The 27,714-nt window shown below is 37.9% G+C and overlaps 3 protein-coding genes across 10 annotated transcripts in view; all 3 read left to right on the top strand.

Annotated features, from left to right (window-relative positions):
- On the top strand, positions 1–17,632 carry LOC121645424 (arfaptin-2-like). Of its 6 annotated transcripts, XR_006011424.1 has the most exons (11): positions 85–457; positions 616–724; positions 1,518–1,626; positions 2,072–2,134; positions 2,707–2,787; positions 2,929–3,029; positions 3,721–3,942; positions 4,019–4,176; positions 4,276–4,450; positions 5,402–5,843; positions 17,621–17,632. XR_006011424.1 is itself a non-coding variant. In XM_041993872.1 (10 exons), exons 2-10 carry the CDS (start codon positions 626–628, stop codon positions 5,555–5,557), a joined length of 1,164 nt encoding a protein of 387 aa, XP_041849806.1. In that variant the 5' UTR covers positions 1–17; positions 616–625; the 3' UTR covers positions 5,558–6,695. The 6 variants fall into 6 exon arrangements, 5 of the variants coding, with proteins under 5 accessions (XP_041849806.1, XP_041849805.1, XP_041849803.1 ...); XM_041993872.1 differs by lacking the exons at positions 85–457; positions 17,621–17,632 and adding an exon at positions 1–17 and having other exon boundaries at positions 5,402–6,695; XM_041993871.1 differs by lacking the exon at positions 17,621–17,632 and having other exon boundaries at positions 84–488; positions 5,402–6,695.
- Positions 7,878–14,673, top strand: fhdc4 (FH2 domain containing 4). Of its 2 annotated transcripts, none has more exons than XR_006011421.1 (13): positions 7,878–8,133; positions 8,562–9,102; positions 9,936–9,997; positions 10,357–10,459; positions 10,558–10,643; positions 10,736–10,836; positions 10,941–11,011; positions 11,090–11,197; positions 11,298–11,368; positions 11,492–11,609; positions 11,695–11,859; positions 11,952–13,369; positions 13,515–14,673. XR_006011421.1 is itself a non-coding variant. In XM_041993850.1 (13 exons), exons 3-13 carry the CDS (start codon positions 8,740–8,742, stop codon positions 13,218–13,220), a joined length of 2,517 nt encoding a protein of 838 aa, XP_041849784.1. In that variant the 5' UTR covers positions 7,886–7,958; positions 8,043–8,133; positions 8,562–8,739; the 3' UTR covers positions 13,221–14,673. The 2 variants fall into 2 exon arrangements, 1 of the variants encoding a protein (XP_041849784.1); XM_041993850.1 differs by having other exon boundaries at positions 7,886–7,958; positions 8,043–8,133; positions 11,952–14,673.
- Positions 16,061–27,714, top strand: part of LOC121645417 (tripartite motif-containing protein 3-like) — a 14,940-nt gene continuing 3,286 nt past the window's right edge. The window contains exons 1-9 of one of the 2 annotated variants that reach the window (XM_041993858.1): positions 16,061–16,206; positions 24,307–24,477; positions 24,848–25,088; positions 25,233–25,384; positions 25,509–25,689; positions 25,804–26,533; positions 26,827–26,930; positions 27,019–27,186; positions 27,277–27,445. In XM_041993858.1, coding sequence (XP_041849792.1) covers positions 24,332–24,477; positions 24,848–25,088; positions 25,233–25,384; positions 25,509–25,689; positions 25,804–26,533; positions 26,827–26,930; positions 27,019–27,186; positions 27,277–27,445 — 1,891 coding nt within the window. In that variant the 5' untranslated portion in view covers positions 16,061–16,206; positions 24,307–24,331. The remainder of the gene's footprint in view (positions 16,207–24,306; positions 24,478–24,847; positions 25,089–25,232; positions 25,385–25,508; positions 25,690–25,803; positions 26,534–26,826; positions 26,931–27,018; positions 27,187–27,276; positions 27,446–27,714) is intronic. The other variant, XM_041993857.1, reaches the window with a different exon arrangement.

Raw genomic sequence — 27,714 nt, forward strand, 5'->3', positions numbered from 1 at the left:
GTGATGCTATGCTAAAGGTATTACCCTTCAAAGTAAAAAAATATCAATTTACCGTATACCTTCTAGCATCTCTTTTATAACACATTGCATACTTTACAACAAAAAGTGCATGCTTTAAAAGAAGCGTTTTGCTTTTACATCCCATCTATGTCATGCGAATGCGAATAAATCTGTAGGAAACCTTTATTTCGAAGCGTTAAAGCTTCAGGCTGGCTGGATGCAGCAGGGATTTTCTGTCTAAATTAAATGGCAGCAGGCAGACAATCATGTGAACGATTGAAAGATAAATAATCATGTTTGCTGCATGGAATAATAATTTTAAAAAATAATGGTTATTTTCCGTTGAACAGACTCCACATTTCAAGTCAGCTATTTGTGCAATTACGACTTATTTCTCTGTCGCGCGACTTGGACTTGGCTCCTATTCAGTGCTGAAGATTGGAAGCTAGCTGGTCAGGTAGCGACAAGCAGCCACATCAGCACCGTTGGTATTACTAAGTCGTGGTAGCATCAGTGTTAGTGGGCTGTTTTCCTGCTTCGATGTGGGTTTAAAAGCTGTATCAATAGAATTTAGCCAAAGTGCATTTGTTTTAACATTTTGCGTCTGTCTCTTAGAGATTTCATTATGGCAGATAGTATCATGAGCAAGGCTGCTACCATGGAGATCCCCATTAATAGCAATGGAGATACAGGGACTCTCCCAGAGGATGACAGCTTGGAGCAGGTCAGTCACGTTTTCTTTAACCTCACTCGTTATATTACAAATATAATATCATTTTGTGCTCAGTTTGTGTTTTTCCTTTAAATTAACCCTCTAATAATCCTAGGGCTAAAGCTGCTGGGGCCAAATGTTACCTAACCATGCACAGGCCTGCAGCTCCAGTTACAGGAACCATGTTCCACCAAGACCTTTAATAAATGCAAACAAATGGTGACATGAATGGTGAAAAAGCAGAATTGGGCATTTTCTCTCCTGTCACGCAAGCCTGTCACTAAGATTCAATTCTTTGATGCAACATTGATATTCATCCTGGGAAGATTGAGTCATTTTGCATACCTCATAATTTTACTTCTTAAGAATTAAAGTAACACTGAGTAATACAGTGATTCACTTTACAAAATAATAAACAAGCTCATAGTTAAGACAGGTCCTCTATGTGGCATTTGTGCAGGTTACTTAGATTAAAAAAAAAATGTATTTTTGCATTTTAACCACAAGTTTTGTTTATTGGAAGAAAGAAACTTCTTTTAGAGTTAGGGAAATATAGTTTAAAATTTAACATTTTAAATAACATTATTAATAAGTATAATATTTCTTTTTAAAATGCAAAAAATAACATAAAGCAGACAAATAATCTTGCAGCTATTTAGCTCTTAAGGGTTTATTTTATCCAAGGTCTTCACTAAACTTATCACTGTTTATAAAGTGGATATAAAATGTGATTATATTTCCTGCTCTTTAAACCATATTTGAGCTCTATTGCAGTTCAGATCGTTTTTTTTTTTTAATTTACCAGGATCTGCAGCAGGTGATGGTGTCTGGACCCAACCTGAACGAAACCAGCATTGTATCGGGAGGTTATGGGGGGCCTGCAGGAGGTATCATTCCTACCAGCTCTATCAAAGGTACTGCAAGCACACCAGACTGCCATCCTCTGCAGGTCTCACTGTGTTTTTGAGTCTTCAGTGTACAGACACATTATACAATGTAACCATGTCACAAATTTAAAGGTGAATCAAACAAGAGTTTGTTTCATAACTTAGTACATGGCTAATAACTATACATCTGTTTCGAGCAGTTATTTTCCCGGATTATGTCTTCATGTTGCACACTGTACCAGCCACTCTGTTTTCACACCCTGTTGATAGTCAGATGCAAGCTGCCATGAGCTGTGCCAGAGATCTGTCAGTATTGTAGCAATCCTTCAGTAATTGAAAGAGGTCAATGCTTAATGCACCTTTAAGAAACCAGAGCAAAGCAAGAACCTCTCCTCCTTGTATTTTAATGTGTCACTAGGGAGCTGCTGACCTCTAAGCTGCTGGTTTATATTACAAACATCATATTCCATAGGGCCTGCAATTCGCTTCAATCCTGAGTATCTGGACAGAAGACAAGCCTCTGCACCAGGACCAGGTGGCTGTTTATTCTGACAACCATCTTTTTGTTTTCTTACTTAACCTTTATGTGTTGGATTCTTTGGCCCTCTTATAAGAGGTTTTTGTATTGCTTGACTATATAGGGAATTGTATGCAGTCTGGCTTGTAACTCTTCAACTCACAACCTCAACAGCAATGAATGCTTGGGCAGCTTTCAGAATTATGGATGCACTAATGTGATATTACAGGGCTGTCACTTATTATGTTGTGTTGATGTCCAATACCAACGTCTTCCTCTGTGCTGTAAAATGCATTGTAGATAACTGTTTTGTCATTATTGGCATGAACTTTTTATGTCATGCTGTCCATTTACAACTTCTTTTATGCTGCACGAGGAGCCTGCATGGTGGCTTATCATATCTTCAATATCTTTTTAACCCCTGCTTATTACATATCCTCTGTCACTAAGCCTGGGTTCTTTCTTTCAGTCTATGTTCTCTGCTGCTCAGCATTGTTTCACTGCCAAGACCATCTGCACACATTTCACTCCACTCATTTTATATACCCTCTTCTCATTCCCACTCTCCATCACCACCATGCTCATTTCAGACATTCGCATGAAATCCAGGGGTGTTAACTTGCCTAACTCTTCAACCAGTCGACTTGTTCATCACGCAGACCAGCATCCAGGTACCACCAACATCACCATGTCCATTCTGTTGTCACTTATTGTCACAATCCATTCTGGAAACTATCAGATGGGAAACTTTGACAAGACAACATACAGCTACATTTACTTTATTTGTTTTCTATTTTCTATTTCTCTTTAAGGGTCTTTAAATCATAACACTAATTCAACTGAAGAGCTTTCTCGTGGTGTGGCAGTGGAGAAATTGGACAGTGTAAAGAAATGGGGCATTAATACATACAAGGTATTGTGGACTATGTGTGGATATTTTGTTTTTAAAATAAGATTTATTAAGTAAATTGATTAATACTACCAAAAGTAAAATTTAGCTGTTTCCATTACGTTGCCGTTAAACTTAGGTCCATAGTGTTGTCAGTAGGTGGCAGTATAGGCTGTATGCCGAATGGTTGTCATGAATGGAGTCATGGTGGCTAACAAGAAATAATATTTCTGGCAAGAAGCAAACAAAACTAATCCTATAGGTATGCAATATAAAAATGTAAGGGCTAGGATCAGTGTTTTGTTTAATTTGTACTTAGTTTTGATTATTCTTTCTGGTCAGCCAGTTTTTGCTCTGTTAATTCTCCGAAACAGCTGATAATTCAGGTCATGTGATCAACATCAGAACTGATTTGCAGTAGGCACTTCCATATGTCCAAATCCACATTAAGTATTTTATTTATCACATACCTTTTCAAATAGTGCACAAACTTTTGTAAAACTGACATTTTACAGATTTTGGCCAATAACATTAACATTGTCCTCAACATGCATTAAAAAAAAACAAACAAAAAAAAAACAGAAGCACAACAACTGAAATGGCTTTAATTAAACAGTTTTTCTGATTTTATGGATCAACACTCATTTTTTGTTAATTCCATCACATTTGCCCAACACTGTGCTTAATTCAATTTAAATTTATTCACACTTTTCAGTGTACAAAGCAGATGTTCTCGGAGAAGTTTGGCAGAGGCTCACGAACTGTAGACCTGGAACTTGAGGCTCAGATTGATGTGCTGAGAGACACCAAGAGCAAGTACGAAAACATCCTAACCCTGGCAACTGCACTCGTCACCCATTTTCAAAATATGGTGCAGACGCAACAGGCTCTAGGAGACACATTCACTGACCTGAGCCAGAAGTCTCCAGAGTTACAGGTATATAGTATCAGCAAAGCTCTCTAATGTTATGTAATGTGAAGCAGGTGTGTAAAGAATGTGTGTTTCTCTACAGGATGAGTTTGGGTATAACGCAGAAACACAAAAGCTGCTGTGTAAGAATGGTGAGGCTCTGCTTGGTGCCATTAACTTCTTTGTGTCCAGTGTGAATACCCTGGTTAATAAAACCATGGAGGACACTTTGATGACTATCAAGCTGTATGAAAATGCAAGGTAAGTAACACTGACATTGTGTTTAAAGTTAAAGCATCTAAGCTTAAAGCTTGTTGGATGATCACTGGAAAAATGTTTTTCTACTGTTCTTGTGTTCAGACTTGAGTTTGATGCATATCGTTCTGATCTGGAAGAGCTGAGCTTGGGTCCAAGGGATGCAGCAGCCATGGTTCGTATTGAGATGGCTCAGCATGAGTTCCAGATCCACAGAGAAAAATATGAAAGGCTTCGGAGTGACGTCACCATTAAGCTTAAATTCCTGGAAGAAAATAAGGTTTGTTTCATGCATTTTTGCATGTATTTGAAATTTGCCTAACCCAGTCGTTTAATGTCCAGAATTATAGCAAAATACCACTTTCATAGTTTATACTGACACCAAAGTATCAGATCATGGAGTACTTTTGGTTATTTTTGGAGAGAAAAACTGCAAATGGCTGGTGCTTCTTTTCCATGTTTATGTCCTCTCAGACTCATTATATTGTGCCACATATAGTCCCTCAGTTCTAACAAAGCTTTTGTTGAGCCTAAAAATAACTCCTCCTTTTGTCACTCTTTGAAAGATCATACCTGATAATGCTGATAAATTTCATATTGTTGTAACCCTGTTAACCTTTTAATGTTCTGAAGTGGTTGCGTTATGACAACACTGAAGGATGATGTTATACATACTGTACAAAACAACACAAATGCGACCACACCCAACCTGTTGATCGACGCTGGTTGTGGTCTGAGGTGAAACAAGCTATAGTTTTAAATCCAGTAAGTTAATAAAGTATTGCATTTCAATTTTCATTGGAGATTGCTTTGCAGTCACTCTTGTATTTGAAAAAATATCATAACATGTTTTAAATTAAATTTAAACTACATGATGCATTTTCAGTTCTGTAATTGATTTGTTTTGTAGTTCCTTTGTTAATGGCATAGTGGTTAATGGGGTAATTAGAGGTCATTTTTAAAGGAGGAAAGTAAAGAAATTTCTGGAGAATTTTCTAATTTGGTTCAACAGATCAAACTGGAAAGAGTCAGACATGTTTGTGCAGCAAGAAGCATTTGGTTGCCAATTATAAGAATAAGGAGTTACATTTTGTAATGTAAATAAAGCAACATATTGGAAAAGAGTTCAAGTAACATTGAACCTGATTTTTAGGAAAGTACTTGATGCTTCCCTGTGAATATTTTTTTTTTTTTGTAATGTAACAATGTGCTTGTTCTGTATGTGTTCTAGGTGAAGGTGATGCATAAGCAGCTTCTTCTCTTCCATAATGCAATCTCAGCTTATTTTGCTGGCAACCAGCAGCAGTTGGAACAAACTTTAATACAATTCAATGTAAAGGTGAAGCCCCCAGGATCAGACAAACCATCCTGGCTGGAGGAGCAGTAATGAGCACACAAGAGTTCAGCTGCTTAGCGTATACAGTTGCACCCTGATCAGTGAGAACCGTGACATGTGGATAGATGGACAAAAATGAAATGGTAAAAGGAGTATATTGTAGGATCAGAAGCAACTGGAGATTTCTCGTTTTTGTAATGTTTTTCCACTATGATTTATTACATTGATGACAGGATTTGTTTTGTCTAAATCTCAACTTTCTTTTGTCATTTTGTTACTCTTTATAGTTAGCACAATCATTTGAACATAAATCACTTTATTTAAGTACGAGATCATGGTCTAGTAGGGGAGATTCCCCTATGCAGTTTTTGCACATTATTTTGTTGTTGCTTTTTTTTTTTTATGTTGTCTAAAGATATCTTTGTCTTTTCTGTGTATATCAAATTGGAGGAACTCCACATTGAATTAGTGAATAAGTGAGACACTGTTATGAGATATAGCCCTTATTTTCTGAAACTTATTCTCCACTTATTTGCAGTTTTCACTGAAAAAAATATCAGAATATGGCATCTTTTTCTAAAATTAGCCTACTTGCTTTTTACTCTCCCTTTTATGGAATTCCTGCCTAAATGCTCTAATAATGTATAAGATCAAATATATTGGCAATATATTCATTTTGTCTAACTCACTACTTTGGTCTTCTAAATTTTGAAACTCTCAGATACATTATGTTGTTATGAATGGAGCAACGTGTATTTTTCTTTTATTTTTCTCTTCAGATGGAAACACATTGAAACAGACTTAAAGCAGATGTACAATTTATGTTTTCCAGTTTTTGGCATCAGTGTATTTGTTTGATATTTGAATACAAAATGCTAAATTCCTTACTATTATAAGAGATCTAAATCTAAACATAGCCACTATTTGTTTAGTTATATTACAATAGAAGGTGCCATTGTGCAACTATGAAGTCTTATTCTTCAAGTCTCAGTGCCACATGCACATTTCATTTACAAATCTCTGTCTTTCCAAGATAGAATGTATGAGTACATTTGTCATATTTTGTGTTATTCATTCACTTCTTTGTAACATGGCATTGTATGTTACTGGTATTTCTTTAAGGTTCTAGTCAGCTGGTTGTGTTTATCTTGTTCTGCATATTCAATAAAGTGCTGGATGTTTTATTTCACCTTATTGTGTAATTGACACAGGTCTGCCAGTCTCATGTGTATTCACAAAAACACAAGCTTATGCTATATGTTTATGAACATGATTAAACAGTAGAATATACAGATAACAGTATTTCCAGTTATTTTTTTATATACTTAAGTATTTCAAGAATATCACGTCAAATTCATGTAACTTGCTTAATTAATTTACACTGAATCACTGTGATCACTGCACTTTATTTTTGGTGATCTTTGTATGAGTTTAATTTTGTTGCCCTTGGAAATACTTCACCCAAGTTCATCCACTAACACCACCTCAAATTAAGTTCATAACACCAGTGATGAAAAGAATACTAATTAAATCTTTGCACATGGTACCATTAATTTGCTGGCTCTTTTACTCTAGAAGAATAAAACAAATATAATTTAACCCAAAGTAAATTATTTTGAAGAATAAAATAAAGTCAAATACAATTAAACAGCAAAATGACTCATTTTAACCACAAAGATATTAAATGCCAATTCCCTTTTCCATGTTTCCCCACCAGTGAACCTTCTCAGGGGTGATAAGAATGCTTTTGGATCAAATTCCACATCAGATTAGAACACGATCACATAAACACACCACTGATATATTCCCTATAATAACTGCTATAAATTTAATCTCTTCTGTGCTGTTTTATTTAGCTCTCTAGAGGCCTCCTTGTTCAGTGTCTGTCTATCCAACAAAAAATGTTAAAACCCACACTTCCTAGTTAAAAAGTTTGCAGTTCCACTTACTATTGTCATGGAAAGACAAAAGCACACATGTATAAAGGGGGTAAACTTGGAATTCTGTATTTGAAAATGTTGTGTAGAAAAGTATATGTGACTTAAAGGCACACATTTTGTTTTTACAGAAAAATAATATGCAAAGAGCTGGTAAGGCTTCCCCACTCCCCTACCACTGCTGCTTAAGAGTCGTATATTTCATTTATTGCTTTTAAGGTTTCTTTTAGAATATCATGAAGATAAATTAATACTGTACCCACAATATGCGAACTTTAAGGACTCATTTTGAGGAAACAGCCTTTGTATTTGTCCAAGGTAGCTATATTTAGTTTAAATGGGCTGGTAGCAAACGCTTAGACATTCAAGAAATCAATATTCCTTATCTAGTCTGGACTATCTAGTCAGAGGACTGTTTAACAGCTGACAGTTGGAGAAAAAATGCAGCGCAGCTACAAACTCATGTCAGGAAATATAAGTACTGGATAAATGCCAGAGTTGTTCCTGGTGGAAAGGTGTGTGCTGCCATGGACATTTGTGATTTATCTGGGCGTGTCGTCAAACCCACGGATCATTTCGAAACTCTTTGCAATATCCAGGTTGACGTAAGTCGGTGTTTTCAAATCTTCAACAACAAGACTTCAAGAGAAACAAAAAGAGGAGCTGCTGCTGACCTTCATTTTGTAGAAAGTAAGTTGTTTTTAGATTTTCTGATCTGTTACTGAAAATAAAGCTTGCAGCATTGTTTAAGTCGTTTCTTCATTAGGCTAACAGACAGTAAGTACTTTGCAGAGATAAAACACCAAGGATGTACAAGTTAGGATTTAACTTTTTCTGTTGAAAAACAGCCTTTCAGGCCATGGTCACATGTCTGTATACATTCTTCATGCATCTCCCACAAGTAACAACTTGTGACTAAAATGCTAGATAAAAGAGAGTGACCTGTGTGTTGTGGTTTTAAGGTGGACTGCTGTTATTTGTAGGCCTCATGTTATAGATTTCAGAAGCTGTTGTTCAGGATATTCCTGCTCTTGGTATGATTTACTAAACGCTTATAGCTTTGTGGTGAACCTGGGAACGTTTGTAACCGTGTCCATACCCTGCTCTGTTTATTTCAGCCTAAATTCATTATCCTGGCTGACATTTTGGACAATTCTTTCAAGTACCAACGGCTCCCCAAAAGTCCTACAAACAACTTATGCTTCATTACAAATTCTTTATAAGCTTATATCCTGCCTTTATGTGACACAAGGATTATTCTTGATTGTCAAACCTGCTGAGACTTTTTATTGGAAGATGCATCCAGGAGGTCCTCCAGTTCCACCACCTCCACCTCCCCCCCCACTTCTTCCACCACCACCACCACCACCACCTCCTCCAGCCCCTGGACTTCTTTCATCCCAACATGGACCAGGTTTCATTGGTAAGGGAAACCGTCGGCGCTCCAGGATGCGCAATTTTAACTGGGAAACCCTTCCTAAACACAGTGTGATAGGAAAGCACAACATTTGGACAGCAGACAAACCAGATGGGGAATATGAACTGGACACTGATCACATGGAGGAGTTGTTTAGCCACAACCAGGGGCAGCAACAGCACAAAGTTCTGAATCGGTCAAGTGTGAGGGGTTTGCCATCTTCTGCCACAGGAGGGGAAATGGTGAGTACAGCTGGGCCTAGTCTCACATCATCTGTTCACATGTGAAGCCCAAACCCCAAACATTTGTAGCAGTAGATTGAAATCTTTGCAGTATAGTGCTCAGATATCAAGATGTGTTCCTTTGACCTGGATTGATTTTTTTTTTTTTGCTTTAGGCATGCATTTGAGATAAACAGGAAATGTCTTCACAAAACGTCTCTCTTCTCAGGTGTCCAAACATTAGGCTTTTGCAGCAAACCTTCAGCTGTATTTATGATATTGATTTCTTCAGGATATTACAGTCTTTTTTGGAAAATTTTTTTCTTAAATTTCTTTAAAAGAATTTATTTTTCATTTATTTTTCTTCAGGTTTTTCATATGTTGTATTATTAAAACAATAAGAAAAGACGAAGGCAGAATTACTCTATACAAGGGTGGAGTCCCGCTATTCTTCATGTTTGTTTGTCAAAGGAAGGTACATTTATGTCCTTAAAACAGAAGTCTGAAAAGTAGTTTACTTGTTCTCTGTAGCTATGCTGTTGTAGAAAGTAGATGGCAGTTATTTAAAGGACTGCAAATCAACTTAATTTTGTGAAACAAAAGTGGGTTAAATGTGATTGGACAGTTTCCCTTTGACCTATGTACCTTTTTTAGGTACATTAAGAAAATGTATCGCTGGTACAAAATAGTATCTTTGTCCAGACTGTTCAATACAATCATCTCACAGAAACCTTAACCTTTGGAATCAGCAACTGAGGTCACTATGATTCAAAAGACACTTTTCAAGACAGTAGTGAACTTATTTTAACTAACAAGCTGATTATACTCAAGTCCCTGTCTGTTCCCATTCTTAGGTTACTATCCTCAGCTCCAAGAGGAGTATGAACATTGGAATTTTCCTAAAGCAGTTCAAGCGGTGAGTCAGTGGTAGTGCTCTTAAGGTGTAATTGGTTTTGCACAATAATCTATGCACGTCACAATGTTAAACAACACAAAATGAGGCGGATGGATTAGTCTGAAACATTTCTGCATCACACTCACAAACCATTGAAAGCCAGCATGTTCAGACAGGTCTGAGCTCCCGATGACCTCCCTGTGGGATACAGTTTGATCAGTAACTCAGAGTTATTGTAAATAAAACGTCCTAGGCTGTTTGGTAAGCATAAACAGGAAATGGAGAAATATTCTTAATCCCCATACACAAACAGTAAAAACATTGTGATTGGTGATGACTACAGGACTGGATCCTTTCTGAGTCTCCACCTCCGTCCACAGGCCTGTAAAAGACATGATTAAGGACATTAAAACAGGAAGAGGCCTACATTTTGGGTCCGGAAAACTCAGAGAGTTGTGCAGGCTGCTGCCAGATGAAGGAGAGGTATTGACATTAGTTACTTTTTTTTTTTTTTTTTTATCCAAATCATGCTCGTCATTTTTTTTAAATCAATGTCTGCTTTTATTTTTGTATAAATGCAGGTGAAGCAGCTGCTTAGTTTTAAAGGTGACCTATCTGCTCTCCCTGAAGCGGATCTTTTTATGCTACTGCTGGTAAAGATTCCCAGGTAAGCACACTAAATATAAAGCCATGATCTACACATGTCAGGGTGAGTGGTGGCTTACAAATGTATGTGGTGGTTTAATTGGTGTTTATTAGTTATGAAGAGCGCTTGACCTGCTTGGTGCTGAAAGAGGAATTTTTCCCCCTCATGGATGAAATGAAAGAATTCATTGGCACTCTGACAGCTGCAGGAATGGGTATTGTTGGTTTTCCTTAATTTTTCATAAAATCGACTTCTACTCATGAAGCTGGATTGTTAAACCATTTAATTTTGCTGTTAATGCCATGTGTCTTCTGCTAGAGCTGTTAGAGTGTGAAAATCTCCATTCTGTCATTCGCTTGGTGCTGAAGACTGGAAATTACATGAATGCTGTGAGTGTATATTTGTTATGCTGGGATATTGAATCCTTTTGCACTACTATATCTCATGATATATTTATTTGATCAAAGGGTGGCTACGCAGGCAGTGCAATCGGCTTCCGAATGGCCTCCCTGCTGAAGCTAGCAGATACCAAAGCAAACAAACCTGGAATGAATCTTATGCATTATGTTGTGATGGTAAGTACTTTAAATTTTATTGCAGTGTGAAGTTCTTTTCTATATTTTAAGACATGCACGTAAAATATGATTCATATACCACCTTGTATGTTTACAACAGCAAGCTCAGAAGGCAGATGTGGCGCTGCTTAAGTTTGCAGAACAACTCAAACACATTGAAGCTGCAGCAAGGTAAACAAACTTTTCTTAAAAGAGAAAAACAAAATGAAAAAAAAAAATCTCAATATTTTTTAATGCGATTTAATTTGCTATACCATGATAATATGTACCTTTTTTACGTTTGGATTATTTTAGAATTAAAAAAAGTGAGATTGAAACAGAGTTTGAAAGACAAGTGAAGAAAGTGCAGAATGCCAAAGCAGACACCTTGAAACAAGAAGATCTAAGGGCACAAATGCAAGATTTTTTAATGGTGAGGAGGGGAGAATTCAGTCCAGTTTGTGCAGATTTCAGTGATGAAAACATTTTTCTAATGTCTTGGTTTGGACTCCATTTAGGATGCTGAGGTTTGCTTAGCAGAAATGGAGACTAGTCTTCAAGAACTGGAGTCAGTAAGTGACTCTGTGGCCGAGTACTACTGTGAGGATTCCAGCAAGTTCAAACTGGAGGAATGTTGCTCCATTTTCAACTCTTTCTGTGAAAGGTTTATGCGGGCCATGCAGGTGATTAATGCGTTGACACATTTCTTGGCTTGAAAAAACGGAAAAGAAGACTCCTTGTGACCCATTAACACTGATTATTTTTTTATTTTCAGGAAAACAAGGCCAGAGAGGTTGCAGAGGTGAAACATCGACACATAGACAAGCTACAAAACTCGGCCAAGCGCAGGTCCACAGCTACCTGCTCCAGTAGAGAAAAGGAAATGGACGGTATTGCATTAGAGCACATACTGCAGAACTTCCTTACCAATCGTGTCTCTAGGAGGAGATCTGGGAGGCCTTCATCAGCTCATGGAAGTCCCACGGGTGGCAGCCCTACGAACGGGAGCCTAACTGAAATCACTTCTCAGACGAATCTCCCCATTGGAAATCAGAATTGTGGAGAGATATTCAGAGTCAAAGAGATGTGCAAAAAGGAGTGGAACTCAGCAAATGAACTCACAGAAAACTTTACATTAGAGAAAACCCACTCGCAAGTTGAGGAAAATAAGGCAAAACAGGATATTACCCATGAAGAGGAGATTAAAACTATGAGAAAAGAGGACTCGACACACCCAATCAGAAAGAACAGCATGTTCTCCAATGACAGATCTTTTTCAGCCAGTACTGATGACACTGAGGAAGATGTGCAAGATAACAATGAGAAGGAAGCCCAAAAGTTGCGTGAAGCATCTAAAAGAGTCCTGCATTTTCAGAAAAGCCGTAGTAGTGTCTCATCTGGGGAGTATGCTCTGGAAAATCAGAAATCTCCTGCTGGAACTACAACCCTTCGTCGTCAGCTCACCTTTGATGAGGAAACCCAAAGGTATCCTGGAGACCCCACCAATGAGGATCTGGTTCAATTTTTGCTCAACACTGAATCCTCTTCTAAACGCAACCTTGGCCGTCGACATACTCTACCTACCAAAGTTCCTAAAACTAAGGAAGAGAACGACAATCTGCAGTCTCAGCCTACAGTTAAAAGTCAAAATCAAGTGGCACACGACAAAAGAACACAGCCAGGAGAGGGAGCTGGAGACACATCCTCAAGACAAGAGTTGGATTTTACTGACATTTCTCAGAACTTGAAAAATTCAGATGGCCAAGACCTGAGTTCTCCATCAGCAGAAAAGAAAAGTAAACCAAATAATTCCTCGGCCCATGTTTCAGACAGAGAGTCTTTGGAGCAAAGCAAAGAAGAAAAATCAGTGGAGCACACGGGCAACCACCCACAGACAAATAACGAAAATACTCCCCCCAGGAGCACATGGTTTAAGACTGAGTCCTCTGGACTATTTTTCAGTTTTTTCAGACGCCTTGGAGATATGAGCAAACCACAGAACAGCAAGGTGACTGTTCATAAGGGCACAGATTCTAGTGTGTAGTCATAAAATATTTAAAAATTTATTGGATAATTACATATTAATTTAAAGCTCACGTTACCTAACGGCTATTTAAAATGATATAATTAGTTACAGTAACATGGCAGTGACATGTATCAGTAAGTTTTTTAATTTTTAACTTTGGTAATAAGGTACTGCGACAGACTGGTGACCTGTCCGGGGTGTACCCTGCCTCTCACCTGTTAAAATGCTGGGATAGGCTCCAGCTCACCTGCGACCCGTAGTGGAATAAGCGGTCAAGATGATGGATGGATGGATGGATGGATGGGTAATAAGGTAAAAGTAAGTAAGAAAGAAAGTTCTAGGAAAGTTGCTGAAGAAGGATACTTGCAAGTTGTACCACTAGATGGCAGGATTTAACAGTAAGTTAGGTGTGAATTCCCAGGCAATTTATATATTGCTGATATTCAAAAGAAAGATGGACACACTCGCTGTAAGATATTTTGTCTTTATTTGCTAGCCATACGTATTTTTTTACAATGTGCACAAGTTGGATAATTGACTTAATCCTTACAGTTTGTGTTCTTTGTCAAAATGAATGTACAGAGGAAGTGTTGATGATGTTGAGTTTGAAGATAAAAGAGATTTCAGCATGTAGAAGGAAGGAACTGTGTTGGAATATTTGTTTTCTTTGTATATCAGATAAGTATTTGCTTGTACTGTATGCTTGTATGCAGTGTTGCTAATTTCCAGTTGTATAATGATGGATATACCAATTGCAGTAAATGCTGTTAGCCTCATAGCATAATGACTAAGTCATATTTTGGCTAAACTGGGATATCTGTCTAACTGTCCTCTCCTAATATTGTCAACTGACATCACTGAATTATCCCAATTAAAATATGACTTGAAATATGATATAACACTTAAAATGTGACTTCAAAGAAATTATGCTATGAGGCTAACAAAATATGCGTTTTGATTGTAGTAATTCCTTGTCTCTTTTGTCCCAGAGGCACATCAGAATTGTATGGTTGCTTTCATACTTTTACTGAATTCAGCCATTGTTTTGATCTAAAATGGGTCAGTGTTACAAAGGCTGCCTGTATCTGAACGGAGCTGAACCGTGGACAGTCTGTGGTAAAAGTACGGCTGCTGATCCCACACTAACTTAAGAAGAGAGTTTCATGGTTGAAGGGCCCACATTTAGTGTAAAATGAATAAATCTACAGCACAAGCAAATGTATTTGTAGCACTACTGCCCTCACTTATGGATACCAGAGTACTGACGTTTGAAGCTCTCAAAGTGTAACTATAAAGTAATGAATCCATATTTGGGGATAGTAATGTGAATGCTTTTTATTTTTCTTTGTGATAGAATATCTATGAAAGTGAGTTGCATGGCGATTCTGATGGTAGCAATATGACTGTTTCAAAATTGGTCTTTGTATTTGGTATCATTAAATAATAGTCAATAAATCATTTTCTGTTTGTATTATGCCCACATATGAAGAAATTGCTGAGGTTTCCAGGTAACTCTGCTCCCCACCTAAATGAGTTTGTTATAGTTTATAAACAAAAATACACACATTTAGTGATTTCTAATATGCTTGTGATCTATGATGAGGGAACACACTGTATTACAAATTTGTTTTTCGAGTGTTAATTTTACATTATACTTAAAAAATGAAAAACATACAGTTCATTATTTGATTAGATTGCATCATCAGGATATCTATGTCTAAGAAAATGTCATGAAAACACAAATCAGTAAAAGAAGGGGCCAGCAAATTGAAATGACTCATTTAAAGTAAATTTAATTCATTTTTAGTAAAATAAACATATGATGCATTTAAGGAATTTAGACTCTTTATTTATTGATGCAAATTATTTTTAGAGCTCTTAAGGCACTGTTGGTACTGCCAGTGAGGCCTACGCTAGCTATGCATGCTCTGTTCACTGCTGATGCTAGATTGCAGCAGCCATCTTGACTAAACTGGAAGTAGTCTCCATGGCAACTCCACATTGCAGAATAAAACCCAAAGATGACTGTGCTTGCCCCTCACCCTGAGCCCCACCCCCGACAAACTCCTCATTCTGCGATGCCACAGCTGCCACAGACAGCACAACGCATCATATTGTAATAATCTTTCATTCACATGTGTTTGCCTTTAGGGCACATACAGTACAATGACCACCCCCTCAAATAAACCTTCATGGTGAAAGATGTTTTGGCTGAAAGCCTGAGCTTGTGTTGTTTGTCAGATTGCATTTTGTCTTAACATTTTCTCAAAACTCTATGGTACATCTGATTTTATTACCTTATTTTAAATAATTTATCCTACAATATTTTATATATTACATCAGACTCATCAAGTGTCCTAACAGAAAATACCATACTACTGCCCAAAGAACACTGTTACTACAAGAAATAGGGCTCCCTGTGTAAACACACCCCTCCTTCTACTTTCTGCTAAACCCTCTCATCTCCCTTTCATCATATACTGTACAGAGTAATTATCAAAAAGACTGTGAACTTGTTAATTTACTGAATTATAGTTTCAAGACTTTTGCAAGATAGTTTAATATTTTCTTCATGGTCCAATAATACTTTTCATCCTAATGATTCAAAGCTTAAATTAAATCAACTGCATCCTTTGTCCCTTTTAAGGGTATTGGGTGGTAACTAAAGAAGCCAAACCCCTTTGCACCAGACAGACTTCTCTTTTAGTCAGAGCCTGAGATGTCGCTTCTTTTGCATAATCCCTGCCCCTTTCACGTGCTATTGGGTTCTTCAACTCCTCCCACCAGCCACCCGACCAATACATTATGTAAGCCACGCCCCTACTCTCCTCCTTTCCCTTATTCTCTTCCTTACTGTCCCCGTCTTCTCCCAGACAGACCCTGCCCTTTCCTTTCTGTCGCCCTGTCTGTGGATTCTGTTGTAGAGGACTAGGAGACTAACAATGGGAAGATTTCTCTGTGGCCTGCAATGCTGACACTCCAGTTCCCCCTCCTGGGATTTTATGTGAGTACAATCTGGCCATTCTCTTTATGTGGGATCTCATTTCTGCTTTCTCATCTTGTTTGTGCCTTTATCTGGAGTCCTCATAATACAATGTTCAGGGTTAGAGCAGATGAATAATTGATTACACCATCCCAACTAGCATCTGTGCACTGGCAAATCACAGAGGGGCTGTACATATATACCATGATGTAACCTTCTTTGTTATAGCATATATTCTGTTATGATTGGACAATACACCAAGTGGCAAACATTTAGTGAAAGGATTTTATTGTCGTCTTTTATGAAAGCAACTGTTACATTAAAACGCTCTGCTGCTCTGATTCTCTAATGCTTCCTCAATCAGCCCACACACTTCTCCATTTTAGCTCCTAGCTGACTGCCGGCTGGCTGCCGGCTCTGTGGCAGGTGGGCATCTCTGCTGCAGTTTGAGGGCTGGGCTCAGTAATCAACCATAGATGCTCTTTTGTTTAGAGGATTAGGATCTTTCATAGCTTTTCTGATCTGAATTTGTATGGAGTGTACTGCTGGGAAGCTCTGTGAAGCACATGTGAATCAGCATCTTGCTTGCTTATGTCGACTGTGACTCTTGTGTTGCATTTAACTGCAGGAGCAGCTGCAGGTAATGCATCATTTTTACACCAATGGTGCAGATAGTGAGCAGATAGATTTGTGGTTACATACAGACTGATCTTTGCTCATGAAGACGGTTTCTCCTTGTGTAACATTATCTAAAAATGTTCCTATGCTGAATGTGAATAATAGAGGTGTTGGTTTGGTTTGGCTGCCTGCACTGGCTCACCATGATGTTGCCAGATGGTGCTGGATGCTGCACCAGAGGGCAGATTCCGAGCAGGGGTTATATGTACCACCAGGGCTTCACCAGGGAGTTTGCATTCATGGGGTGGTAGTTTTAGACTGTGTTTTTTCTGAAATATAACGCCTCCAACATGTAAGAGCATTGAGATGTAAACAAGAGTGATATGTTGGCCATACAGCAGAACATTAAAAACTGACTTAGTGCATCTTTGTAAACTCTAAACTAATGAGTGAGTCCAAACAAACAGAAACAGAGCTTAAATAGCTTATGACTGGACAGTGCAGCCTCTGAATACATATTTCATCAAAAGCAGACATGTGGCAGTAATGACGATGCAACACGGACTCTGCATGTTGTCAACTCTCCTTTGCCTAACTATAGACAGGTACGTTAGAAATGAATCACAGAATTCACATTAAATCACATTATCTAGGTGCATGACAGTTAATTTGACTTTTTAATGCACTACTATCAAACCCTAAAAAACCAGATAAATTGAATTCTGAATGAGATTAAATAATCCAATAAACTGCTCTTTTGTATTTTATATGATAACAGAGATTAGATCTTTATGACCCTCCTAACATGTCTTGGGAGGTCATCTTGAGGTCTGTTAAATACCCTACAAACTTCTAACTGTAACTTCATTGTAGTGTGGTAATACTGGCCCATGAAAAGGTGCATAATTAAACAAATAACTAAACATCCTAGAGTGAAATTAGATTCACAGCTCATAAAGACTTTCTTCAATCACTTGTCTCAGTCATTTTTACTCTGTAATGCCAGTTTCTTTTTATTTCTGTACCTGTAGTATTGTGAGTGTACCATAACATAATCAAACAGGACACAGCCACATCAGACTTTATGTAAGATATATAATGATAAATTAGATATTGCTTTTGGACTCTTGTAGGTTGTACAGCAATATTTTGAGTTTTGGTATCACATAAATAATTTCAGACACCATCATTGCACTAAGAGTTACAGTGGTGATTATGTGTTTCATCTTCAAATTTCAGGATCTGAATTGATGTTATATTCTAATGAACTGCAGCATATGCTATGTTGTATGGCATGCAACTTATAAAAGCAACCACAATGCAATTTAATTATTTGGTATTTTCAAAAATTGTACTGATAATATAGATGAGCTTTGTAGAGACCATACACCCCTAGTGCAGAACATTTTTATCAAACCACATGTTTTGTTTCACAACTCATCAATTTAATTATACATTGTGACCATTAAATTGTCATGCTGGAAGTTTCTTTTTGTTTGTTTGTTTCTACACCGCAAGACAATCAATACTTCATATACGGCCTACAAAGACCATTCATCATACCACGAAGTGAAAAACTGCTTGCATATTTGTACAGAACACAACAGTAATGTGACAGTCTGAGCAATAAAATAAGAACTCAGATGTTCTTATATGATATTCTGCTGCTCCTGCTGCAAGTGAATAAGCGTTGCAGGCTTTGTTTGTGCACTAATCGACCTTTTGTAAATTCTGCATTGCATGTGGTGCCTGCAGACACTCACTGCAGGCACCACATGCCTGCAGTGAGTGTCTGCATCATCTTCTGCTGGTGTTTATTAAAACAGGATCACAGGGATAGACACAGATGTGGTCACTTTCTCACAGTTCCACTCAGTTATCAGAGCTAACCAATTTAATGTCTGCAGACAGAAAAATGACTGACCTTCTAAGTTTTTACTATTCGTACTTGAAGAAGAGTTTAATGTTACACCGTGTTATAATTTATTATATACACACTTGTAATTTTGGTGTGTGAACTCTGCATTGCATTTAGATATAGATGTCAGGAAAAAGGAAACACAATGAACGATGAATATAGATGTAGAGCCCAGTTTTCCCCTAGAAAGACCTCATTAGAATAATAAAACATGATAGTAGTGGATCAAATACTGTCTCATGCCGAAAGTCCGCAGACGCCTTATCCAAAATGCCAGAGACTGTTTTTTTATCAGAGAAACCTAACGTTCTCTGCTATGACCCTTCTGAGAGGCTGATGCATTGAGACAGATTCCTTCATCTGATGCAGTGAAGTGTAAGAGGAGCTTGTTAGTTTGAATAGAGGTATGTGTGTTTTGTCTTGCTGAGCTTCTCAATATGCCAAAAAAAAAAAAAAAATCTATCCCTAAACAGGGGCTGGTCTCTGGATTGTTATTGGTAACATAAATGAGACAATGCAATCAGTCATCTGGATTCCATTAGATATTGCATATTGATTCATGACCTCATAAAAAGATCTGAATGCTTTGAAAAGACATTAACAGCAGAATGTCAAATAACTAAAATATTTTCCAGCAATGCAGCTCATGTTTTATATTTTCAGGACAGTAGAAAGCAGTTAAAATATTCAATTATATAATTTATTAATAGTCTGAGGTTAAGCTCTCTTAAAAGTTTTTCCTACTTAACTGTCTTTCTCACTTTTTAAATTTTTTTATTTATTTATTTATAACCCACTACAGTATTCCCTGAAACTAAAAACAGTCCAGGTAGTGTAGGAACAATTATGAAAACACAAGAGCAAGTGGTTGGAGATGTAAACTACATTCTATATTTAAACACAATCTTGACAGCATATCATTAAGGGCCAAAATGGCTGACCTAAGGTCAGTGAGAGTTTCTTTAGTGTTTGTCAGACAGCTATTGCAATAAACTGTCCAAAGTCTCCTTGCTGCTCTATAAAATTAACTGTACAGTTGACATCACTGGAGAAAAAACAACTACAGTGGTCCTATTCCTTATAATAATATTAATTATCTAACTCAGTTACAGTGATTTGTTAGACATAGTCCTATAAGACTGCTGGGATAAAAATACTTGATTCTTGCTAAAACAAGGGAAGAGGAAGAGAAAATGAAACCACTGTTTATGGCCTTAGAAGCACACACACCCTGGAATCCTGAATACTCACACAAAAGGAATGATATTAACATTCTGTAAACTGCAGTCTCCTTAAAAGGGCAGTATCCCATTTATCTTTTTTTTTTTATCAGTTATGAACTTTTAACGAAATCAGATCACTTTGGTAGGCATATAGGGGAAATGTGCATAACACTGAAATAAAGAAAATTGCTTTAACATGCATTGATATATTTTGCATGCATTTGGCTTTCTAGAAAAATTTCCTGACCAATTTAATGAACATTATTTGATTTAAATAATAGGTGTTCCTACCAAACCCACTTCACATCACACTGGAAAAGAAATTAATTAATTAATCCATGTAAACATGTTATCCTGGCTAAATTAAGATTAAATTATGCTCCTTAAAGCCAGGTTAACGTACCCAGATAATGACGGTACATTACCTTTGCATGTATATAGTCAACTAGACTGGACCAAGCCCTTAGGTATGTTCCATGGTTCTCATCCAGTATTTAGAAAAACATTTGGAAAACATTGTTGTGTGAGTGTAAATTCTCAATAGTTGCTTTCAGTAACATTTTTCTGTTTGTTTTGTCAGAAAGGTAAATGCATTAGAAATTTTAACTGCAGCCATCAAGATTATTTTTCAGCTCGCAGTCACTTAAAGTATGTCCCGACTGTCACAAATCTGACAAAATCACCATTCAAGTAACAAAAACACAATATCTATGGAGTGAATTTGGCCCTATTTACATGCACAATGATCTCCTACAGTGAATGTTAAACACAGCAGTGTCTTGAACATGTAGTTTTTACATACAGTCCAGTGCATTACAGCATCTGACATACTTTGGCAATAATTTAATTCCCCTTGCATGCATTCATACTCGAGCCATAACTGTAGCTCAATTTGAGTGTTCAAGTTCATTGTTCAGTGTAAAAGATATCATTTGTAAGAACATAGGAGGAAAAACATCTGGCAAAAAGTCTTCACTAAAACTGTCTGTCATGTCTTTATAAAAGACTTATCTATTGTCATTTTCCTGCAAGAAAGCTGATTTATTGCCACAAATTGAAAGTAAACAAATAAACAAATCACATTTCAATTCATTTTGGAAATAAAATGTTTGAGGACTCACACTTGAAAGCAGTTGCATTATATCAACCTTTCCACTAAATTTAAGGGAACAAGGGATGTGAGGGTAGCAAGTAATTTGTTCAATCTGACCATTTTCTCATCAAAAAACTATACCTCAGTGAGTCCACCTTAATACATTTAAAAAGACTCAAAATGATTAAGTCATTTGTCATTGATTGTAGGCACAAAATTATTATTTTCCTTTAAATGTATGTGGATTGTTTGACAAATTTAGCAACTAAATCACAAACAAGAAGCAGACAGATACAATCTGACTAGATAAGCTGAGGACACTGTTTTCTGTAATTATACAGAATGTCGATAGAATCCAATTAAATAATTTATACGAGACATCCTTTTCCTCAGGAGAGTGTTGAGCACAGAAACAACTTGCACATGAAATATCTCTGTACCATCTGGTCTAATGAGAACCATTACCTGACATTTATTACTTTATGTGCACATGGAGCTTTTGCTTTAACACAAATTTGAGTTGACTGGGCATGGTGGTGTTGTCTGAAACTGGAAGACTCAGTAATCCAGATGGCAGACAGGACCTGACCCTGTGGGTGGACATTAAGCCACTTAACTGTAATGCAGAGTGAGAGTGGCAAGTGATACTTTACAGTCATAAAGCTGAATTAGCAAACATTCATATTCTGTGGATTTCTGCAGGAGACATGTCTAACCATGACATATATGGGACAATGTGAGAAACTCCGTGGCACACTGACGGGACAACTGAACTAATATATGAAGTGCTGATCGTGCATTTTCTGTGACAAAGTCTTGCAGTCGATATCTAATCACATGCTGCCTCAAACATTACAGGATACTGCAGACTTTTTGTGCTCTAAAGTCATTTGTGGCAGGTTAGATATTTCAGAGGCATGTTTCACTTTCAAGCACACAGATCACCTTTGTTTTCTTTTAGATTGACTGGTTTTATGAGGCTTTTGCATAAGAGCTTCATGGCAAAACTTTGCAAACCTACATATTTTAACCATCTGAAATTATTTTTGTTGATTTTTTTAAAATATATTGTTTATTTGTCATTGCATTTTTGCTTTTATTATCTAATTTTTCTTAAATCACATGAACACCAACTAAGGATTGCTGTCAGTGAGAGACTGTTTTTAAAGAAAGATCATCTTTCTGTGGTGAGGCAAGTGGGAGTAACTGAGCCAAGAAGGGCTGCTGGGGGAGCATACTGGCAGGGAGGAAGGGAAGTGAAGGCGGGGGAGACTGTTGCAATCCCAAAGGCAGTGGCCAGTAAGCCAAGAAGGGGAGGAGCTTGAGGGCTTTGGCTCATCCAGCTTCCTCCTGATGTCACTGTTCAGCAGAGTTCATGCAAAAGGAATACAGCACAGGGAGGGGAGGGCCTTTGAGGGGAGAGAAGGGAAGGGGGAGGCAGAGAGCTGGGCGAGGGCTTGTTGTGTGGACAGTGAAAGGGCTCAGCAGAGGCCCTCTAATCATGTGGGAAGAAGCTACAATGGAATCTACATGCCTGAGAAAATCTCCATTTACAAGATGTGTGTGGTTAAGATGAGGCTTACAGTTGCTGTGATTGCATTTATACAATTTAAAGAGAGAAGAGAAAATACAGGATAAACAGGTTAATAAAAGTTAGAAAATAAGATGGGCGTGAAGGAAATGTGGGCTTTGCTGTGAGCAGAGTTGGAATGCTATTGTTAAAGCCTGCTGCTCTGTATTGGAGAGAGGGACAGCTGCGTCTGAGTCCTCTTTGCTTATGTGAGACAGGCAACCCAGCTCACCAGTCCCCCCTCATACAGAAAGACAGGTGGTTCCTGAACTCAGCCTGCTAGGAGTCAAGGGAAGGAACTAGAAGGAATTTGGGGAGTGGCATTTCAAAGCTTCCTCTTCCTCCTTACTCTCAAAGAAAAGGCACCTAGAGGTCTTTTTAAGACACATTTGAGAGCTGACAGAGTAGGAAACATTTGCTTATTTAGGCTTAGATTTAGGCCCAGTTAGTTTCATCCCAGGTCAGCCTGAGAGAACATTTATAAACTAGACTATTAACAAATCTGATGATGAAACATTAAAATTAATAGTAATTTTAACTGGATCCAACTTTGTTTTTTTGTATATTTTGCAGCAGTAATCAGGATTGTTTCTTATCTCATGATGATCTACTATTTTACATAGTTTCTACACACAGATGTTTTACATTTTACTCTAGATTCAGAGACATCTCATGCTGACTTTAATTATATTAGTGACATTATTTACCTGATTCAGCTGATGCTCTGTTTTTTTTATAGGTAGAGTGTGCTGGCATCTGTTCATTAATTTAATGTAATCTCGTTCATACAGAAACGTTGCTGTGTTTTTGTTAGATCAATTGAGATTTGTTGAAAGTGTGGATCCATTACTATTTATTTTTAAAAAAGCCTTGCCAACATCATACATCATGGTAAGGCTAATCAGATGGGATATTTTCTCTCTGATGTTATAAAAAAAAAAAAAAATGAAGTGTTTATACATGAAACTAGGAGTTTTATGTTTACTTCTTCTCTTAAACTGTGAACTACTGGCTGATATATGAGCATTATTAAATGTAGCTTGATGCTTTTAATAAGCATAGCTATCCAGCACATTAAAACAGCATGTATGTGTTTTCAAAGTTAATTTAATCCTTCATGTGACAGATGTACAACATATCATAGGGATGCTGAGGTAATCTGTGATTGACCCAGTGATACAGTTTCATGTGACAACAACTCTGCCATCTGAGCAGAGCCAGCCAGCATGACATCCACTAAATTGGAATCCATATAAACATTTAAACTATGTTTGTTAAAACATTGCCAGATATTAAAAACAAAATGCTTCTCAGCCTTTTCTGAAAGCAGCATGTTTATATGGATCACTTTAAGCAAAGGCATTACATCTAGAGAGCACATTTTTCATTGCTCTTCCCTGCGGTGATCTCATGCATCCCCCCCCCCCCCCCCCCCCCCACTGAATTAACTTGTTGAGAATTTTTTTTTCTAAAGGTCACATGACTTTGGGTTGAGAAGCTCTCATTAGTGACACAGTATACTGAAGAAGAGCATAAAATAACAGTGGATACAAGATTTAGTGAAGGTTTTATAATATAAACAGAATTATGACTCATTTCTTCCTTCATTTGCTCAAGCGCATACACCCTCCTCACCCTGTTTGAGTGTTTCCTCAAGGATATCCTAACTTTTCTTTTGTTTCTTCCACCTCATATCCAGGTCAAGTGGTCCCTGCCCCTTTTGAATGTCAGTCATTATGGCTAAGCGTGAAACCGGCAGCACCAGCCCTGTGGTCAGGCAGATAGACAAGCAGTTCCTGGTCTGCAGCATCTGTTTGGATCATTATCACAACCCCAAGGTTCTGCCTTGCCTGCATACTTTCTGTGAGAAGTAAGTTCTGAATCATTTAATGAGACTTTTTTCCTTTTTATAAAGAGAAATACAGGTCTCTAGCAAACCAAGGCTAATATAACTCAGATCGATATGACAGTAAAAGGCAGTTGAAGATAAAAGCAGCAATATGAAAGATTTTTAACCTTACAAAAACCATGAATCCTTTAAAAGAAGATTTAACTATTAGACATGTTCTACCTAAGTCAATGCCAAGGTTATCATTGTGAATCAAAACTGGTTCTCAATTGACTCATCTGGTTAAATAATGTTTTTTACCGTTATGTTGTTAACAACATTTTTAGCCTGAAGTAGATACTTATTTACAGGTGTTTTCCTCTAAACATATTTGTGTTTTGTTTTGTTGTAGATGTCTCCAGAACTACATCCCTCCCCAGTCTTTGACACTATCCTGTCCAGTATGCAGACAGACTTCTATCTTGCCAGAGAAGGGTGTAGCAGCCCTCCAGAACAACTTCTTTATCACAAACCTAATGGAGGTGTTGCAGCGAGACCCAGAATGCAACCAACCTGAAGCGTGCAATGTACTTGAGTCGGCCAATGCAGCTACAACCTGTCAGCCCCTTTCTTGCCCTAACCATGAGGGCAAGGTGAGACAAAACAAAATTACAGTGTTAGGTAGAGGGTCAGATCCATCATATGACCCATAAATTTGTGCCGACTGCATCAAGCATTAGCAGATCCCATTAAAAAAACATGTTGTTTTATCTTGTGCTCCACTGCACCATCTGCAGGTGATGGAGTTTTACTGCGAGTCATGTGAGACAGCTATGTGTCTGGAGTGTACAGAAGGAGAACACAGGGAGCATGTGACGGTTCCCCTGAGGGATGTGCTGGAGCAGCATAAGTCAGCTCTTAAAAATCAGCTGGACACTGTGCGCAACAGGTATAATGTTCAGGTCCTGAATCGATAATCAGTTAATAAATGCCTTCAGAAAATCATGGATGTGCTGAAAGTAGACAGAGCTGAGATTTGAAAGTTTTTCATGTTTATATCTTTTGTCTGGCAGACTACCTCAACTAACAGCTGCCATTGAGCTTGTAAATGAGATCTCCAAACAACTAACAGGGAGGAAAAATGAAGCAGTGACCGAAATAAGTAGTACTTTTGATGAGCTGGAGAAGGCCTTACACCAACGCAAGACTGCTCTCATCACTGAAGTGGAAAACATCTGCAGCTCTAAGCAGAAGGTCAGAAATCTTTCTAATAATTGTTTTGGTGGGAAAGGCAAAAATGCCACAATGTTTCACATTTTAGCAGAAGCAGTACTAACAGTCTGCTGCTGTCTGTTTGGACATTTTTAGGTGCTTCAAACTCAATTGACCTCTTTGCTTCAGGGCAAAGAGAACATTCAGAGCAGCTGCAATTTCACAGAGCATGCTCTCAGCCATGGCAGTGCCACAGAAGTCCTACTAGTCCAGAAACAAATGGGAGAGAGGGTCAGCGCTCTGGCCAGACACAGCTTTCCCGAACATCCCCATGAAAATGGACACCTGGAATGCCAGGTAGAGACAGATGGGTTAAGGCGCTCTATTCAGAATCTGGGAGTCCTCATCACAACAGGAGCTGTAGGCCACACTAGTGTTGCCACTGGTGAAGGCCTGCGACATGCTTTGGTTGGCCAGCACACAACAATTACAGTCACCACTAAAGACAAAGACGGAGAACTTGTGAAAACTGGGAATGCGGCTCTGAGGGCAGAGATTGTCTCTGCAGATGGAGTGTGCACTGAAGCTGAGGTGGTGGACAACAAAAACGGTACCTATGAGGTTGGATATGCCATCCGCTCTGAGGGAGAATTCACCTTCTCTTTGCTGCTATATGATCAGCCTGTGAGGGGGAGTCCATTCCGTTTGCGGGTCGTCAAGCCATCTGATGTCTTGCAGTCACCAGACGATGTGAAGAGAAGAGTGAAGTCTCCAAGTGGAGGAGGAGGTCATGTTCGACAGAAGGCTGTGCGGAGGCCCTCCAGCATGTACAGCACCACCAAGAAAAAAGAAAACCCAATAGAGGATGAGCTGATCTACAGAGTTGGTGAGTGAATAACTTCAATGGTCATTTTTGCTAACTGATTTTTTTTAATTAGCAATAATAAATAAGAGGAGTATGTTGTTAGCACCTGATGGTGGGGGGCATGCTTTAGTGGCACAAAATGATTAGCTTTTCTTTATCCTTTTTCCAATCACAATGTTAAAGCAAAAAATATATAAAAAAAATAAGGCTAAGCCCATTGAGAGGAATCCCCAATGTTATAGAACAGAATTGATATTAACTACATTTTCACACATGCGGTGCTAAAGCATTTGGATAAATGGTTGTTTTGGCAGGAACAAGAGGGCGAGACAAAGGAGAATTTACAAATCTTCAAGGTATCTCAGCCTCCGGTAATGGACGGATTGTGGTGGCAGATAGTAACAACCAGTGCATACAGGTCATTGTCTCATATTCAGCCAAAAAATATTTATAAATTACTTACTCATTTAGATTATCCAGTAAATAAATTTTCTCTTTTTTTATAGGTTTTCTCTAATGATGGCCAATTCAAGATGAGGTTTGGAGTAAGAGGTCGTTCACCAGGACAGCTGCAGCGCCCCACTGGTGTTGCAGTAGACATGAACGGTGACATAATTGTAGCTGACTATGACAATAGATGGATTAGCATCTTCTCTTCAGATGGCAAGTTTAAGGTGAGAAGTGTTGGAGAGGAAAAATGTCATCACATAAGTATAAAAAGGGATAATAACTAAATCACAAATCTGTCTCTTTGGTTGCCACAGAATAAAATAGGTGCTGGAAGATTGATGGGACCCAAAGGTGTTGCTGTGGATAAGAATGGACATATCATCACAGTTGATAATAAAGCTTGCTGCGTTTTTATCTTCCAAGCAAATGGGAAGCTAGTGACGAAGTTTGGAGCCAGAGGAACTTCAGACAGACACTTTGCAGGTAATTTGTTCTGCTACAAGCGACCTATATTGTTATAATTTTCAATATTTCTTGCAGGAAGAGACTGGGATGAAGTTAAATAAAGCATGCATAGTCATATGATTGGGCCAGATTTACAGACTTTTCAAAATTGTTTCTTTTCAGGAGTGCACCAATGATCAGCATGTTCCTATACGGTGTTTTGATTTGTGTCAAATTAGTGTCTGCGTGTACAGCTGCTTGCTTACTTCAAGACATCAGTGGATGCTTTTTTTTTTTTTGCCATTGTG

The sequence above is a fragment of the Melanotaenia boesemani genome, chromosome 9 (assembly GCF_017639745.1).
Source record: "Melanotaenia boesemani isolate fMelBoe1 chromosome 9, fMelBoe1.pri, whole genome shotgun sequence".
NCBI classification, from domain to species: Eukaryota; Metazoa; Chordata; class Actinopteri; order Atheriniformes; family Melanotaeniidae; genus Melanotaenia; species Melanotaenia boesemani.